The 16,783-nt window shown below is 39.6% G+C and overlaps 1 protein-coding gene across 24 annotated transcripts in view; it reads left to right on the top strand.

Annotated features, from left to right (window-relative positions):
* CADPS (calcium dependent secretion activator) overlaps positions 1–16,783 on the top strand; it is a 473,124-nt gene that overhangs the window by 341,595 nt on the left and 114,746 nt on the right. For all 24 annotated transcript variants that reach the window (XM_040246540.1, XM_040246563.1, XM_040246549.1 and 21 more), the window contains 3 exons: positions 13,342–13,443; positions 14,659–14,722; positions 15,108–15,231. In XM_040246540.1, coding sequence (XP_040102474.1) covers positions 13,342–13,443; positions 14,659–14,722; positions 15,108–15,231 — 290 coding nt within the window. The remainder of the gene's footprint in view (positions 1–13,341; positions 13,444–14,658; positions 14,723–15,107; positions 15,232–16,783) is intronic.

Below are 16,783 nucleotides of genomic sequence, written 5' to 3'. Positions count from 1 at the left end.
CACTTGCTATAACATTTCAGGTCAGGTGCTTTTATACCCATTTTGCAGATGATGAAACTGAATGTCTGAAAATTGAGGTGGAAAACCCAGATACTCTGAGTCTGAAGTTCTTCTTTGTACCACATCAGCACTGTACGTAGATTCTACCGATCTGAGTATTAAAGCCTGATCTGCATAAATCTAAAATGATCATATCTCATTTCAGTGCCTCAGTTTTCTCATCTGCAAAATGAGCACATAGAATCATAGCATCTCTTATACTCCATCAATCTCTAAAATTATCTTCCATGGGCTATAAGTTAAATAGACCATTGTTCAGTTCAGTCACTCAGTCGTGTCCAGCTCTTTGCAACCCCATGAATCACAGCACGCCAGGCCTCCCTGTCCATCACCAACGCCCAGAGTTTACCCAAACTCATGTCCATCGAGTCGGTGATGCCATCCAGCCATCTCACCCTCTGTCGTCCCCTTCTCCTCTTGCCCCCAATCTCTCCCAGCAACAGGGTCTTTTCCAATGAGTCAACTCTTCGCATGAGGTGGCCAAAGTATTGGAGTTTCAGCTTCAGCATCATTCCTTCCAAAGAAATCCCAGGACTGATCTCCTTTAGGATGGACTCGTTGGATCTCCTTGCAGTCCAAAGGACTCTCAAGAGTCTTCTCCAACACCACAGTTCAAAAGCATCAATTCTTTGGCACTCACCTTTCTTCACAGTCCAACTCTTACATCCATACATGATCACTAGAAAAACCATAGCCTTGACTAGATGGACCATTGTTGGCAAAGTAATGTCTCTGCTTTTAAATATGTTATCTAGGTTGGTCATAACTTTCCTTCCATGGAGTAAGCATTTTTAATTTCATGGCTGCAATCACCATCTGCAGTGATTTTAGAGCTAGAGATCTCTTCAAGAAAATTAGAGATACCAAGGGAACATTTCATGCAAAGATGGGCTCAATAAAGGACAGAAATGGTATGGACCTAACAGAAGCAGAAGATATTAAGAAGAGGTGGCAATAATACACAGAAGAACTGTACAAAAAAAATCTTCATGACCCAGATAATCATGATAATGTGATCACTCACCTAGAGCCAGACATCCTGGAAGGTGAAGTCAAGTGGGCCTTAGAAAGCATCACTATGAACAAAGCTGGTGGAGGTGATGGTTTTCCAGTTGAGCTATTTCAAATCCTGAAAGCTTATGCTGTGAAAGTGCTGCGCTTAATATGCCAGCAAATTTGGAAAACTCAGCAGTGGCCACAGGACTGGAAAAGGTCAGTTTTCATTCCAATCCCAAAGAAAGGCAATGCCAAAGAATGCTCACACTACCACACAATTGCACTCATCTCACACACTAGTAAAGTAATGCTCAAAATTCTCCAAGCCAGGCTTTAGCAATACATGAACCATGAACTTCCGGATGTTCAAACTGGTGTTAGAAAAGGCAGAGGAACCAGAGATCAGATTGCCAACATCCACTGGATCATGAAAAAAGCAAGAGAGTTCCAGAAAAACATCTGCTTTATTGACTATGCCAAAGCCTTTGACTGTGTGTATCACAATAAACTGTGGAAAATTCTGAGAGAGATGGAATACCAGACCACCGGACCTGCCTCTTGAAACCATTGTTAGAGTTCATAAATAAAGTGTAATTAAAATAAGGCTACTTGTCACCATTTAATGTGTTTGCTATATGCAAAGTACTGTGTGAAGTGCTATTTACATATATTATCTCATTTTAACCTTAATGCATCGCTGTGAGATCTGTATTATTATTACTGTCACCTAACAGATGAAGAGTTTGAGGCTCAGATAAGTTCATTCACTGTCTTCAGTGAACATGGTTCACATAGCCAACATGGTGGTTCTATCTTTGGAGCTTGGATTCGTAACTTCTCTGCCTTATTACCTGCCCAGCATTAGCACTCTGTATGGTATGAGATGCAAATTCGTCCCACTGAATATGAGTTTCAACATTTCCAGGTGACCTACTATAGCAGCCATCTGAATTAATTAAAGAAATTAATTAAATAATTAATTTTAAAAATTACTTAAAAATTTCCATTTTTCCCCTGAAGATGTCCACAGTCAGTCTTGGCCCACCTGGTGATTTTGACCTTGTAGAAAAAGAGTGGATCTGGAGCTTAGGGCCACCTAGAGGAGACGTTCCTTTGAGCACCAATTAACACTGGAAAATATTTTCCTACCTCTCTCACCAGGATGAACACTGTTTGCATGTGGACAGGTTATCTATTCTTTGACTCACAGTAAGAAGGATCTGATGACCCATGGAAACAAATTGCCGTTTAACTGAATTTAACTCAACAGTAGATCTCATTCCTATTGTCACCTCACAACCAACGTTAGGTTAAACAGTAGCTTTTTGTCCATTGATTAATTTTTTTACCTGTTAATAACTCAGCAGCCCCAAACATGGAGGCAGAGCCCAGCCCTGCTGCAGCTAGACATCATTAGTGATCACTCAGGTGCTGGTGACTTGAGTTTATCCCATCTTCTCTGAAAGCCTGTGCTACATCTTTGTGAGAGAGTATGCCTGTTATTGTTGTTAGTTGCTAAGTTATGTTTCTCACTTTTGCAACCCCATGGACTGAAACCCTCAAGACTCCTCTGTCTATGGAATTTCCTAGGGAAGACTACTGGACTGGGTTGCCATTTCCTTCTCCAGGAGATCTTCCCGACCCAGGGATCAAACCCACATCTCCTGCGTCAGCAGGCAGATTTGTTACCACTGTGCCACCTGGGAAGCCTAACACTATGCCTACTTGAATCCAGAATACCTAATCCAGAGTAGACATACCTGGTCAATTTCACTGTTCATGATTCCAAGCAGTGGAAGATAATGGAACCATCGACATGCCTGGAATCTTTTAGATCCTTGACTTGGGGTGATCTCTTCCCCAAGGGACACTTGGCGATGTCTGGAGACATTTTGATTGTTACTTTGTGATGCTGTTGTCATCTAGTGGGTAGAGGCCTGGGATGTTTCTAAAGATCCTACAGTGCACAGGGCAGCCCCCTGCACACAAAACCCAAAACATCAAACTTCCAGGTGTTGGGATGAAATTTCTTCTTTTTATTTGGATTTTGGTTTCTTTTATACAGACATATTCTGTGTCTAAAGGCTTGACACTGATCTTCAGCTTGTGCAGGGGCTGTTATAGAAATCACATGGGGAGTTTGTAAAAATGGAAAGAATGAGGTCCCATCTTCAAATAATTTGGTTCAACAAGTGTTTGATGGTGCCAGGCATCTTCCCTTTTTAATCATTTCCTCCCCAGGTATTTCTCAGGCATTTGGTCTTCAGATCCTACTTATTCAACACCTTGGTGGTCAAACTTAGCTGCACATTGGAATCACTTTAAGAGCCTAAAAAAATGTTGATGCCTTAGCCCCACCAGCAGAGGTTCTGATTTAGTCTAGGATATGACCTAAGCATCTTGGTTTTAAACCCTTATATGTAGCAGCATTTAAGAACCATTGATTGAGGGAACATTAGTTTGAACTAGCTCTTTAAAACTGAACCCATTTTTGCAAAGAGGGGAAAGAAAAGGAAAATGTGAGTATGTTCAGCTGGTTGCTCTTGGCGATCATCAAATCCACAGATGTAAATCGCTATATCTTCTAATTTTTAAATCAGCTCCTAAGGTTGCAGTACTTAATTTTCACCATAATATTTTTAGTCTTCTTTCTAGATGACATTTAGATTAACATCACTTTGGTCACTGTCCCACAGTGACAAGGCAATCAAACAGCTCCGATGATTGCAAGTTGCGTCAATGTTCCTTGGATCCCTTTATTATTGGGATTGGAAATTTTTCTCATTTACATTATTATTTAACATTTCTTGAATGCCAGTGCTGCTCTTCACATATGGGCTGCGGAGAAAGTACATTGTATCAGCAATTAACAAATCCATAATGCCAACCGCCCCAATCCAAAGTAGGCTGCATAGATTAATGCGTCTGTAAGCAGATGTAAGAGGGCATGAGTCCTAAAAATCTCTGAAAATGTGTCCAAGGATTCTTTTGGGAGATGCATTTGAAGCCAAGGTGCTGCTTGTGTGCAGAAACCGTGTGATCCCTGTGGCTTAGTAACTGAGCACTCAGATGGAACTCACTTTTCTCCTGTTACTCCTGTGTTTAAGTCAGTGAGTGACTCCACCCACCCATTTGCCCAAGACAAAACCTTGGGAGCCATCCTTGATGTCTCCTTCCTCAGCGCATCACAGGGCTTTAGTTACTGTGCCCTGCCCATGCTTTTACATCTCTCTCGAGTCTGCCTACTTCTCCTCACCTTCGGTACCACCGCCAGGGCTCAGGTCTCTAGCTTCCCTCCCCTGGACCGCAGCACTTGCTTTACTGTCCATGTCCTTGCCTCTAGTGTGGGTCCCTCACTCCCAATCCATGTCATATCATGGTTGCCTTTATTTATTGTGGGGGGAATGCCTGCCTAGGAGTAAATGAGTCATTTTGCATCTGTATTTATTTTTTCCTTTTTTCTCCAGTATCTCCTTCCCTCCTTTCCTTCCTCCCTTTCTCTCTGTGTTACATGGACATACAGCCATCAGGACATTATGTCTGGTGCTTTCTAACTCTCCCTCCCCGAAAAAGAGAGAAAAGACGATAGCAGGGTAGTTTTGTTTTTACCAGCCTGTGAATGCAGCAGTTTGGTAGTGGGCAGGCGTGGGTGGGGGGTGACAGTGACGTTCACACTCCTGGCCCCATGTTACGTGCTGACACAGGCCTTATCTCACTTGTGGACAGGAGCACCTGGCTGCTTGGCCTCTCAGCTCCGAGTGCGTGGTGGCAGCCTTATACGCGGCTGCGTCATACTCTCTAAATCCTAATGAACCAGCCTCACCTAATCGGACAAAGGAGAGGAGGGAAAAACCAAAGATATTTCATGTAAAAGTCTGCATCCCAAGAAGAAATTCTCTCTAGAGCTTGTATGCTATCTTTTAACCCATGTGACTCTTCCTGAAGGAAATTTGCCCCATGATAATAGCAGATTTTCCGTTTCAAACATAAAATCTTATATAAAATGTGTTGGATATCTATCCCATTGGTGACTAACAAAAAATCCAAATAATGTACATTTTCCTTCTAAAATTCCACTAGTGTGTCCTCATGCTGTGCTCATTGGTACAAAATATATTTTCAGATATCATACCCTTTTTAGGGTAGGTGTGATACCCAAAAACTCTGACCACTGATATTACTGCTCTGAACCACTCAGAAATCTCTACATAGGGTCATAGGGTATTCAAGGTAGAATTTAAAACCTAGATGGGTCTTTGCTTGCCTAGAAATAAACTCATCTCTTTGCTTAGTCCTCAAAAAGAAAAATCTATGCAGTAAAAATTTTAGAAATTGGTCCTTCTCTGGAGAAAGAAATATGTACTCTCCTATAATGCATACATTTTATATCATTTTTCTAATCATCTCTGGGGCTCTTGCTTCACTCAGCACCTGGGCAGAGCCTAAGCCACTTTAATTAATGTCCTTGTGCCAATAACTTACACATTCTGAGATTGTTCAGTAGGGAGAGACTTCTGTCACTCCCATCCTTATGAGAGAGTAAAGATACCTTCTGATATTGTTGGGTTTTAGCTCCATATACAGAAAAGCAGTGAACAAGTCACAAAAAAACCTGACTTGTGTATTTTTGCCCTGGTCTAACCTCTTTCTCAAATTGACTAAAGCCAGTCTCAAGAATCTTCACTAAGCATTTGTAATGTTGTAGAAACTGGTTGCTGTTGCTTCCTAGCTTACTCTTTGTGATACAAACACTTTGATATATTTGTTTTAGCAGCGTGTCTGAGCCCCAGGGCATCCGGGCATAATTAGAAAAGGGCATGGGCTGGAGGGAGAGGAGAAGGAAAGGGTAAGGCTGGGCTTTCATAATGAAGCAGTGACTACAGGATGTGAGAGTCCTAATTACAATTTATAATTAACCTAGAGATTATACAAACCATCCAGATGAGCAAGTGGGGATGCCTCCTTTTGAGATGTGCTGCTTTGGTGTTCTTAAACGTGGAGTTATTAACCACTTGAAAGAGACAAAGGAAAATATTCCACAATAGGATTAAATTCAAAAGTGTCATTTTGAAAGTTGTAAGGATTAAGAATTGCTAGAAGTCAATTTTTAAAGAGAGAGAGAGGTTAAGAGTGTGTGTTTAGTCTGAATGTTCTATTGAGGGACCATTGCAAGGAACGGCTACTAAAATATTCTGTTCCACTCTGACCCTTTCAGCTTTCATGTTTCTGGGCTGGAACAATTTTGTAGCAAGCAGGATTTGGTTATCTTGCTTGTTTAAGGACATTTTCGTGGATCCATACTGCGGTCTGCAGGCATGCATCCATTTGGAGAGAGAGAATATATCGTGTTTACGGTGCCTGCACCGGCATATGTGGACATTTGCATTTGGAGAGAAAGTATATTCCCACTTCAGCTGGAGTTTTACCCCTTGTTGATAGTGATTGGAGCTTAAAGCTGGCTGAATGCAGAGAGGTGGACCAGACACGCTTTCCCCTTTTGTTGAATTCACACATTTCTTTTCACACTGGATTCTGCACTTGATTACCAGATAGATGCAGTGTCAGAACACACCCATCAGTTAATCCAATATGTTTCAAATTAATTTAGTAACCTGACCTTCTTGAAATATCTTACATTCCAAATGGAGGTTTTGTGGCCCAGCTTTCAATATAGAGAAACCTGTTGGCAGAATAATTAAATTCTAGGACTCCATGTGCCCACCTGGGTGTCTAACAACAATTTAACAATCCCAAAGAGGTCAATTCACTTTCACAAAACACAAGGTAGTTTGAATTCTTTGCCTCAGGTGTTCACACTTAATTTCAAATATCAAGATAAAGTGTTTTCACATTAAAAGCCTCATGTTTAATCATATTGGATTAATCCTACAGTAGACATTAAGTAACAAGTTCTAGCTCAGAAACATTTGGGTAAAGGAAGAAGAATTTGCAGTACTAGTTCTGAAGTGCGGACAGCTGGGTTAGGGTCATCATAATCTGATTTTTAAAAAAAAGAAACAGAAAAACACAACTCTAGATGTATTATTATTTGTGACATGGCTTAAGATGGGAGGCTGTGAGGAGAATGAAGATGACAGAACTGGTGCTAACCACTGTGACAAGAACTTGAAGAGCAGCCGACGTGACATCTTTCCTATCGTGCTGCCGAAAATGTCAACTTTGTGAAGGACAGTGAGAAAACGGTTTGCCGAAAAGTTGAAAGGTGGATTCCGGAGATGCCTGCTCTGTCAGATGCAATATAGTCTGCCGTGGCCCGAGAGAGCCACTTCTGGCTCCAGCAGTGGCCTGCAGGTGGGAGAGCTTCCAGTCTTCAACAGGGCTCCAAAGATGACTGCGGTTGACTGCATATTGTCTCAGGTTTGTGGGATCATGATATACAAGAAGCGAGTGGTTAGCCAGTGTGCAGTTAGGTGGAACCAGTGATGAGGGATCACATTTCCTTCTTGTATGTGTGTCTGTAAAGCTAGATTCAAAGGCATCCACGTTTCTACTAAAATTGAGCGCATGGGAAAGGAAGGAATGTGTGCTTTTATGCATGTACGTCAGTTCCATGTAAGGGACAAAAACTAACTCTGGATAATCTAAACAAAAGAAAGTTTATTGGGATGATGCCAGGAACCTCAAAGAAAGGGAGGGGGAAACTGGAATCAAGGCAGTGACTGAAAAGTAGGAAACAGGATCAAAGCCATGGTGCCATCCTACCTGCACATGAGAATAACTTAGGGAATGAAACTGACCATGTGTCGGCCTCGATGCCCACACTGAGTCAGATATTGAGGGTGGGACCTCTCAAAGCTCTCTCCTGGTTCTAAGGTACAGTCACAGATTAAGAACTACGAACATGGGGAGATGGGCTGGGCAGGGCACAGCTGCTAGCATGAGCAAACCCCACCTGTTTCTTTTATCTTTGCATTGTTTCTTTGATGTAAAAGTTCCAGGAAAGAGTGTCCAGTTGGCTGAGTGTAGTTCATAGTCCAACTGAGATGTCCAGTGGCCACCCAAGGGAGGGGCTGGCCTGTACGAAGGCTTCAGCATTGACAGCAGGAGAGTAGGCACCTCAGTTTATGCACAGTGCAGCCAAGGGCATTCCTAATGAAGGAGATCTAGGTGCCCTAAGGAAATGGCAGTGGACCCTAAGAAGTACAGAAACAGCAGCAGAAGATGTAATAGGATCCAAGAGAGCAGAGGATTCAGGCTCCTAGACATGTGTCCTGAGTGAAGAAACATCTCAGCCTGGGATTTGCTGGGTAGGAGTGTAAAGATCCAGCATCAGTCCTCCTCTTCTCTCATTCTTTTTGATTCCTTAAGTGTTAGAAGTATTGAGAGCAGAACAGGATGCAGAGCCAGTTTTATGACAATTATAGAATCACCCCCAAATGTTTCCAGAACACAGAAACAAAGCATGGCTTCTGAGCGATACCAGTACAGTTCTTCTGTTTATTTTGCAACCAGAGCTGCTTGGAATGGCACCTTGGAAAGAGTGCAAATGCCATTTTTGGAAGGGGTTGCTAGCTTCGTTAAGTGGACTGTGTACTTCTTAGAGAAAATCTCTGGTTCCAGATTCACTCTACTCCAAGAGAAATTAGGAACCCTGAACCAAAATACCCTTTCATGTATTCGGCCACCCACCAAATATTTTCTTGCTCTCTAAGGCAGAGGTTCTTAAAGTAAGGTTCTCCAAACCAGCAGGACCAGGGAACTTGTTAGAAAGGCCAGTTCTTAGGTCCCGCACCAGATCGTACCCTACACACCCACAGTCTGAGGTAGCCCCTCAGTCTGAGGTCTCACAGGCTTTCTGTGTGATTATAAGAAAGGCTTGTGTGGCCCCTGTTCTAGGGAAAGTATTTTATTGCTTCTGGGAGAACCATGTTCCCCAGAATATTGAACAGGATTTTTCAGTTAGTAGATCCATGTAAACCTGTACAGTTAACATTGATGAATTATAAGGGTCAATGGAAAAGAAATTGATGTTTGACAGAATTTTCAAAAACTGTGAGAAATCAATGCAGCCAAGGTTATTTTTGCTTTTTAACTGATAGAGTGACAATCTGTGATCTTAGACAAATTCTATTATTCCTTCATTTCTCTCCCTTGATTTGTAAAATAACATCCCTCATTACTAGCATCATTTCAGGGCAATTCTGGCAATTACAAATAAATGTGCATTGGATGTCTAAATCGTGATATGTTTTATCACCTGTTTTTGTTGGTGAACTCTGCACTGTGTGTCTTACAGACTCAGATTAGTTTGTTTCATTTATTTTAAAATGAAAGTGTTCACACTGGCATAGGTGATTAAGAAGCAAATTTAAGAAAAGATAACAATAATTTTTCATTGTTTACCTTTTTTGAATAGGGAGATTAACAGTGCTCACAAAGTAGTCCAAGGAGACATGGAAGCTGCCATCTGATACGTTTAATAATTATAAATGTGAATCATTAAAACAAAAGGGGGAAAGCATCATAAATGTTATGTTTATAATGCCATTTATAGTGAGAATTACAAGAAAGCCAGGCACATACTAAATGTTCAGTTTTTATCATCTCAAACACAAATCTGAGAGCTGCTTCCTAATTGCCTGATTGCCTTAGAAGGCTTGTTGGGTAAGGAAGGAATGATATTCTTCACACAGAGGTTTATTTCCTAGTAATGGCCGTAGACATCTCTGGCTGCCTTTGTGAAATGGTTTTCAGGCTTTTCTAGGTGATCTATAAATTCCTCTCTGAATTGTGCCTTATATTTAATAGCATTTTTCTCTGGCTTAATTCCCCACTAAGAAACAAAATGCTTAAAATGGCTCAACTTTTCCCAAACTAATTGAAGGTATGCACACAAAACAACTGTATAAATGTGTATTCAGTGCATTAGCAAGCTGAACTTTGTGTAAACAAAATCCAAAAGCCATAGCCAAAGGAAGTTTTAGATTATAACAGACCCATGAGATGTTACTACAGAAAGTGTCACATGTATTTTGTGGGGCCAATGAATTCATCCTGAGGTTTAACTACAGATCTTTGGGCATTTCATGTTTAAAAAAATATTTTTTTAGTAAATTTCATAAATTAACATTTGAGATTTTTCTGAAAATTTAAAAATAAGGGCACATGTATAGATTCAAACTGCCTACCTGGTATTTACCGTTTTGCATTTACTTAAGTTCAGGAGGGTGTGAGTAAATACACAGTGTAGGATTTTACTGTTACGGGTATTTTCCACAAAATGGGGGAAAGGAAGTTTTTTCTTTTTTCAAATAGGGCATTTTTAGTACTTAAAAAGAAGGGAAGCTGACCAATAAACCCCTAACAGGAGGTACACTGCTATCATTTGCCAAGTCTTTTGTGCAGTCAGACTGGTCTAGTATACAGGATTTTCCCAACTTCTGCTGGATCCTTGAGAAGGCCTATAAATAAGACCATTTGTTTGGTCTCAAGATGACTTGCATTTGCAAACTGAAGAATGTTCCAATAGAAGTTTCATGGTGACGCACCAATCTGCAAACTGGCTCAGCCAGTAGTCAAAACAAGTCACTACAAGATCTGGGTAGCTGAAGACTTTGAATGGGTCAGATTATCCTACGTCTAATTTGGCACAGATAAGTTTGGGCTATAAATATACAGCCTTCCTTTGTATTCTCAACTTGAATGGGCCAGAGGAAATAAGGAAAATGTGTGTGAACCTATTGGTGATTCAGAAACATGAGAATACTGGGACTAAACTGAAATTCACTTATTTATGCTGGGTCATTCTTTTTTATTAAATGAGCAGCAGTTCACTAAGATCAAAAAATAGCCTATGTGATTGGTTCTTTTTTCTGCTTTTATTGAGATATTGACATACGATGTAAGTTTAAGATGTACAATGTGATGACTTGATACATGTATACATTTTAAAATGATTATTGAAATAAGGTTCATCAACACCTACATCCCCTCGTATACTTACTGTGTGTGTCTGTGGGTCTGTGTGTGTGTGTTGGAAACATTTAAAATCTACTTTAACACTTTCAAGTAAGTAATACAGTACTGTTCGTTATAATCACCATAGGATATATTAGATCCCCAAAACTTACTCCTCTTATAGCTTTACCCTTTGACCAACATTTCCCCATTTCACTCACTCCCCCACCCTGGCAACCACCATTCTACTCTCTCTTGCTATGAGTTCAGCTTCTTTTGATACTGCATATAAGTGATATGTGTTTATCATACACATATCACTGTACATCTTACTCTGTCTCATTTATTTCACATAGCATAATGCCCTCAAGGTCCATCCGTGTGGTCACAAAAGCAGTATTTCCTTCTTTTTTGTGGCTGAATGATATTCTGCTTTGTATAGGTCACATTTCCTTTATCCATTCATCTGAGTCGATAATATCCAACTTAGGTTGTCTCCTTATCTTGGCTGTTGTAAAGAATGCTGCAGTTAATACAAGGTGCAGTTGTATCTTGAAGACTGTGATCTCCTTTTTTCAGATATATACCCAGAAGTGGGATTACTAGATCACATGGCAGTTTTATGTTCAATTTTTGAAAAACCTCCATAATGTTTTTCGTAGTGGCTATGTCAGTTTACATTCCTACCAGCAGTGCACAGGGGTTCATTTTTCTCCACAGACTCACCAGCATTTATTTGTTGTCTTTTTGTTTCGAGAACAGCTATTCTGACAGGTGTGGGGTGATAGTTCATTATAGTTTTGATTTGTATTTCCTTGTAGATTAATGATGTTGAGCATCTTTTCATGTACCTGCTGGCTATTTATATGTCTTCTTTGGAAAAATGTCTATGTCCTCTGCCTATTTTCAATCAAATTATTTGGGGTCTTTGGTATTTTTTTATGCATCCCTTCTGTATTTTGAATAGTAACCCCTTATTACATAGATGGTTTGCAAATATTTTCTTTCACTGTATAGATTGTCTGTACATTTTGCTATGGAGAAGCTTTTTAGTTTGGTAAAGTGTCACTTTTTTTCTTGTCTGTTTTGCTTTTGTTGTTTATGCTTTTGGTGTCATATTCAAAGAAATCATTGCCAAGACCAATATCAAGGAACTTTTCCTCTATATTTCCTTCTAGGATTTTTACAGTTTTGGGTCTTTAGTCCCTTTCAAGTTCTTTGTTGTGAGTGTTCTAAGATAAGGGCCCAACTTCATTCTTTTGTATGTGAATATCCAGTTTCCCAGCACCATTTATTGAAGAAATTGTCCTTTCCACATTGACTACACTTGGCTCCCTTGTGAAGTATTATTTGACCATATGTGCGAGGGCTTATTTCTGATCCATTGGTCTATATGTATGTTTTTATACCAGTGCCATACTGTTTTGATTACTGCAGTTTTATAGTTTGAATTCAGGAACTGAGATGCCTCTGACTTTGTTCTGCCTTCTCAGAATTGCTTTGGTTATTTGGGGCTTCTGTGGTTCCTTACAGATTTTAGGATTTGTGTGAAAAAAAATTCCGTTGGAATTTTGATAGGGATTGCATAAAATATATAGATGACTTAAATAGTATAGATATGTTAACAATATTAAATCTCCCAGTCCAAATACATAAGATATTTCCATCTGTTTTCTTCAGTTTCTTTCATAAAGGTCTCATAATTTCTATACTGTCTTGTAATTTATTCTTTAGTTACTATATAAGTGGTTAAATTAATATGAACATCTGTAATTATGGAAATTGAGTCACTTATCAGCATTGAGCTCTGGGAAAGATAGACACTTACAGGGCACCTGGTTTTCATAGGAGTTTGTGTGCGTAATTCAGGAGTCTCAAACCTAACTGCCTGCAAGAGATTCAGGTAACAAAGTAGAAATGTGGACTAGAAGACCGACCTGCCACAGCCAAGGAAGAAGCTGTTTCTGCCCCTTGCCAGTTAATGCCAATTGTTCCAAATTTTAAGAGAATTGTATTATAAAACTTTCCTAATTAAAAAAAAAAAAATGTTGGCAAGCAGTTCAAAATTTTCAGAAGCTGTGATCCAAACAGAAAAGATCTAGAAGCTGCTTTAACCTGCAAGCCACCACTTTGTGCATTTTACCACTTCACAATAAATGAGCGACAGTTCTGCAAATGTCTCCAAATGATAACCTCAGCGTACCCCATCCCCTCTAGTCACCAGCACCGAGAAGCGGGACTTCTCCTAAGGTCACATCGATCACTGTAGTTGTTCTTCTAAAATGGACAGTTTCCTCCTGCTAGAGATTTGATTTGATGGTGTCAGCATATGAGGTTCCCATCACCTCATGACATGTCTCCTTTCAGGCCTGATGGAATTGGAACTGTAACTGTTGAAGAAAAGGAACGTTTTGAAGAAATCAAGGAGAGGCTCCGAGTTCTGTTGGAAAATCAGATTACACATTTTAGGTAAGGATCTGGGGTTAAAGGGCTTTTTAGGAGGATGAGCCCGGGGAGGGGCAAATTAAGGGCCTGATTTTCTAAAACTATAAATCTATCAGAGACACACTGGATATTTAAAAACATCTGAATGAGGACTTATTGTATGGCATAGAGAACTAAGCTCAATATTTTATAATAACCTGTAAGTGAAATGAATCTGAGAATAAAATATATATATATATATATATGAAACTGAACCACTTTGCTGTGTACGTGATACTAGTGCAATGTTGAAAACCAGCTATACTTAAAAAAAAAAAAAACTTGAAATAACAAATGAAAGAGCCAACCAAGACAGAGTTTGCTAATACTCAGGAGACTTAGAAATCTTAAGGTCATTTTATTTCCACTAAAAGAACAAAGCCCTCTTTGTGTAAGCTGTCCTGCTCCCTATGTACCATGAGGAAGTGTCTTGCAAGGCTTATGACTGCCCGAAATAGTCACTAGAACTATCTGTATCATCAAAAAACCTCCTGGATAGGGACTCCCCTGATGGTACAGTGGTTAAGATGCAGGCTTTCACTGCTGTGGACCCAGGTTCAATCCCTGATTGGGGAACTAAAATCCCACAGACCATGTGGTGCAGCAAAAATAAATAAAATCTGTGTGTGATACACATTTTAAAAAAACAACCCTGGATAAACCCTTACTGGTTGTACACTCTATGCAAGATACATTGCCAGTAACAAAAGATCAAATAGCAATTAAAAACTACAGTCAAGGCAAGACAATTAGCAGAATCATGAATTTGCTCAAAATACACTCTTGTATTTCCTATCTTAATCCTCTAGGGATTTAGGTGTGTTTGAAGTTTAGCTTCTTTCAACTAAAACTATTTCTTAACTCCAGTCTCAGTAATTATATATAAGGTCACAAGTGAGCTAACAAAGGGTTCTCCTTCACAATAGAAATCTAAATAGAACCTTATGTCATCACTGGAAATATTCTTTTCTGTTGCAGACATTTGCAGAGTCTCTCTTTAGTCATTATTCACACATACACATATATATACATTATATACACACATATATGGTGTGAATTCAGATTAACATAACACAACGTGACAAAATAAAAAGCATTCTCTGTTCCTCAGAGAGAGTTGCCATAGGAATCAAGTTATAACATATTTCATGCTAAAATGCAATCAATTCGGCAACCTGAACATTTTTCTGTCTGTTTTAGGTATTGCTTTCCATTTGGTCGACCTGAAGGTGCTTTGAAAGCTACCCTCTCACTCTTGGAAAGGGTAAGAATGAACGTGAAAGACAGATGACATGTACACAGAGACATGAACATCACTGTGATGAAATATTGTGGTTGAATGACCTAGTTTCTCATTTTCAGATTTTTTTACCGTTCATCAAATATCAGAGTAAATATGAGAAAACTACCAGCTTCTCAAATAGTTAAGATATACTGATGATATGCTCCTAACCTTTCCATGAATCATGGACAGGCTTTGACAGCCCAACTGTGCACTGGAATTTTTTATTTTGTCTCTAACCATGGTGCATGATCAATATTAAGTTGCAAAGAGGCATTCACAATTAATTTTAAACTGAATTATTTAAGTATAAATGGGTAACACATATCATTGAACCATTTTAAGAACCTTGTTTTTCCACCTGTAGGTCTTGATGAAAGACATTGTAACCCCAGTGCCACAAGAGGAGGTAAAAGCAGTCATCCGTAAATGTCTAGAGCAAGCTGCTTTAGTCAACTATTCTCGACTGTCAGAGTATGCCAAAATCGAAGGTAAGACTCCCTTCTACCCCTAGGTTTTAATTTAAATTTTGGTATGCCTCCCTGGGGACATCTTTCTCTTTCCTGACAGGCACCAGAAAATAGTGGCCCATCTCTATATTTAAGCTGAAATTTGAAAACACTTGAAATGTGATAGCTTCCTCAGCTGTGGCCACATAAATGAATTCAAGAACAGGGGCTCAGGAAACAGTCTTTGTAGAAAAAGATGTTGAATATAGGATGTTATAGGACAACTAAGATCCTTCTAAGAGTTGGTGTTGGCCCTAACTTTGCTCTGTGGCTAATGATTTTCTATGAAAGAGCTCTGTAGGATGGCTACCTTCTTTAAATAGAGGAAAACTAAACAGTTTGTTGTCCACTGTTGATTGCATTGGAAGTAAAACAAGAATTGAATAAAGCAACATCAAGATTTTGCTTAACTCTTTCTTGCCCCTTGAACATATCTTGTCTCTTGGTAGCTTTTCAAACTTGATGGCAGGTTAGTGTTCCACTGTTTCTGATGGCTCCTGGTTTGTTATAGATCTTGTTCAATCTTGTTACTCCAAACCTAGGATGGTTGTTACCATTCCCCTTTCAGGTTTTAGGGATGTGGTCACTAATGACCAAGTAATCGTCCAAAGGCACTTTGAGTCCACCCTACTTGAGAAGATATGGTTCTTTGGGACCTGTTTATTTGAAAAGGTATTAATTGCTTTTCATTGTTACCCTGTTGGCTGCTATAGGGTGATTTGAAAACCACACCCAACTTGACCCGTGGTGTAAGTGTATAAATGTGGAAGTTCTGTGTGCAAAACTCAGTGTGTCCGCATTCTGGAATCCAATGTTCTATCCCTTGTGAAATACCCAATCAATCCAGCAAATACTCATTGTCTGCCTTCAGGACATGACTGGAAAAAAAAAAAATAAAGAGAGAGACCTAATTAACTACTAAAGCCCCATCACTTACCCTGCTAAAGTTCTTGTTTCCTTAGAGAATTAGGTTAAGATCACGTCAAATTCGCAGTGTTCTGTACATTCCATGTCCTCCCTCTCTCAATTTTGTCTGTCTGACAATGCAAATTGTGTACCAGTGGTAATGAATTCGTTGTTATGCATCCAGGGAGAAACACTTAAGAATTGGGCACTAAAAGGATGATCAACTCTTGACTTGGTAATGAGTGACAAAAATAGAGGAACAAGTAGATTGTTAAAGGGCTATATTAGCAAATAATGATTCCAGCATTTACCTTGCCAGGACATAATGATTGGTTGTATTTGTTAAAGTCAACTGGGGACCTAATAATTCTAGGCCAGGCCAGAGATGGGATGGGATCAAGAAACGTTCGGTTGCCATGTCCGCTGACTCGTACGTAGGTCTTGGTCTAGCTATGACTAGTCTTTTGGTAAGATCTGCTCTCTTCTTTCAGATAAATATATCCAAAAACAAACTTTAAGATCTGTAAGTAAAAATGCATTCGTTTCCAAAGTAGATCAGCTGGTCTGTAATTTCCTTTTGTGCCTCAATTCTTCTTGGTTGTGTTAATTATCTTTTGCACTGTGACTT

The sequence above is a fragment of the Oryx dammah genome, unplaced genomic scaffold, assembly GCF_014754425.2.
Source record: "Oryx dammah isolate SB20612 unplaced genomic scaffold, SCBI_Odam_1.1 HiC_scaffold_9, whole genome shotgun sequence".
Lineage (NCBI taxonomy): Eukaryota > Metazoa > Chordata > Mammalia > Artiodactyla > Bovidae > Oryx > Oryx dammah.
The sequence above is the reverse complement of the archived record's forward strand: the minus strand, read 5'-3'. Positions and strand labels throughout refer to the sequence as shown.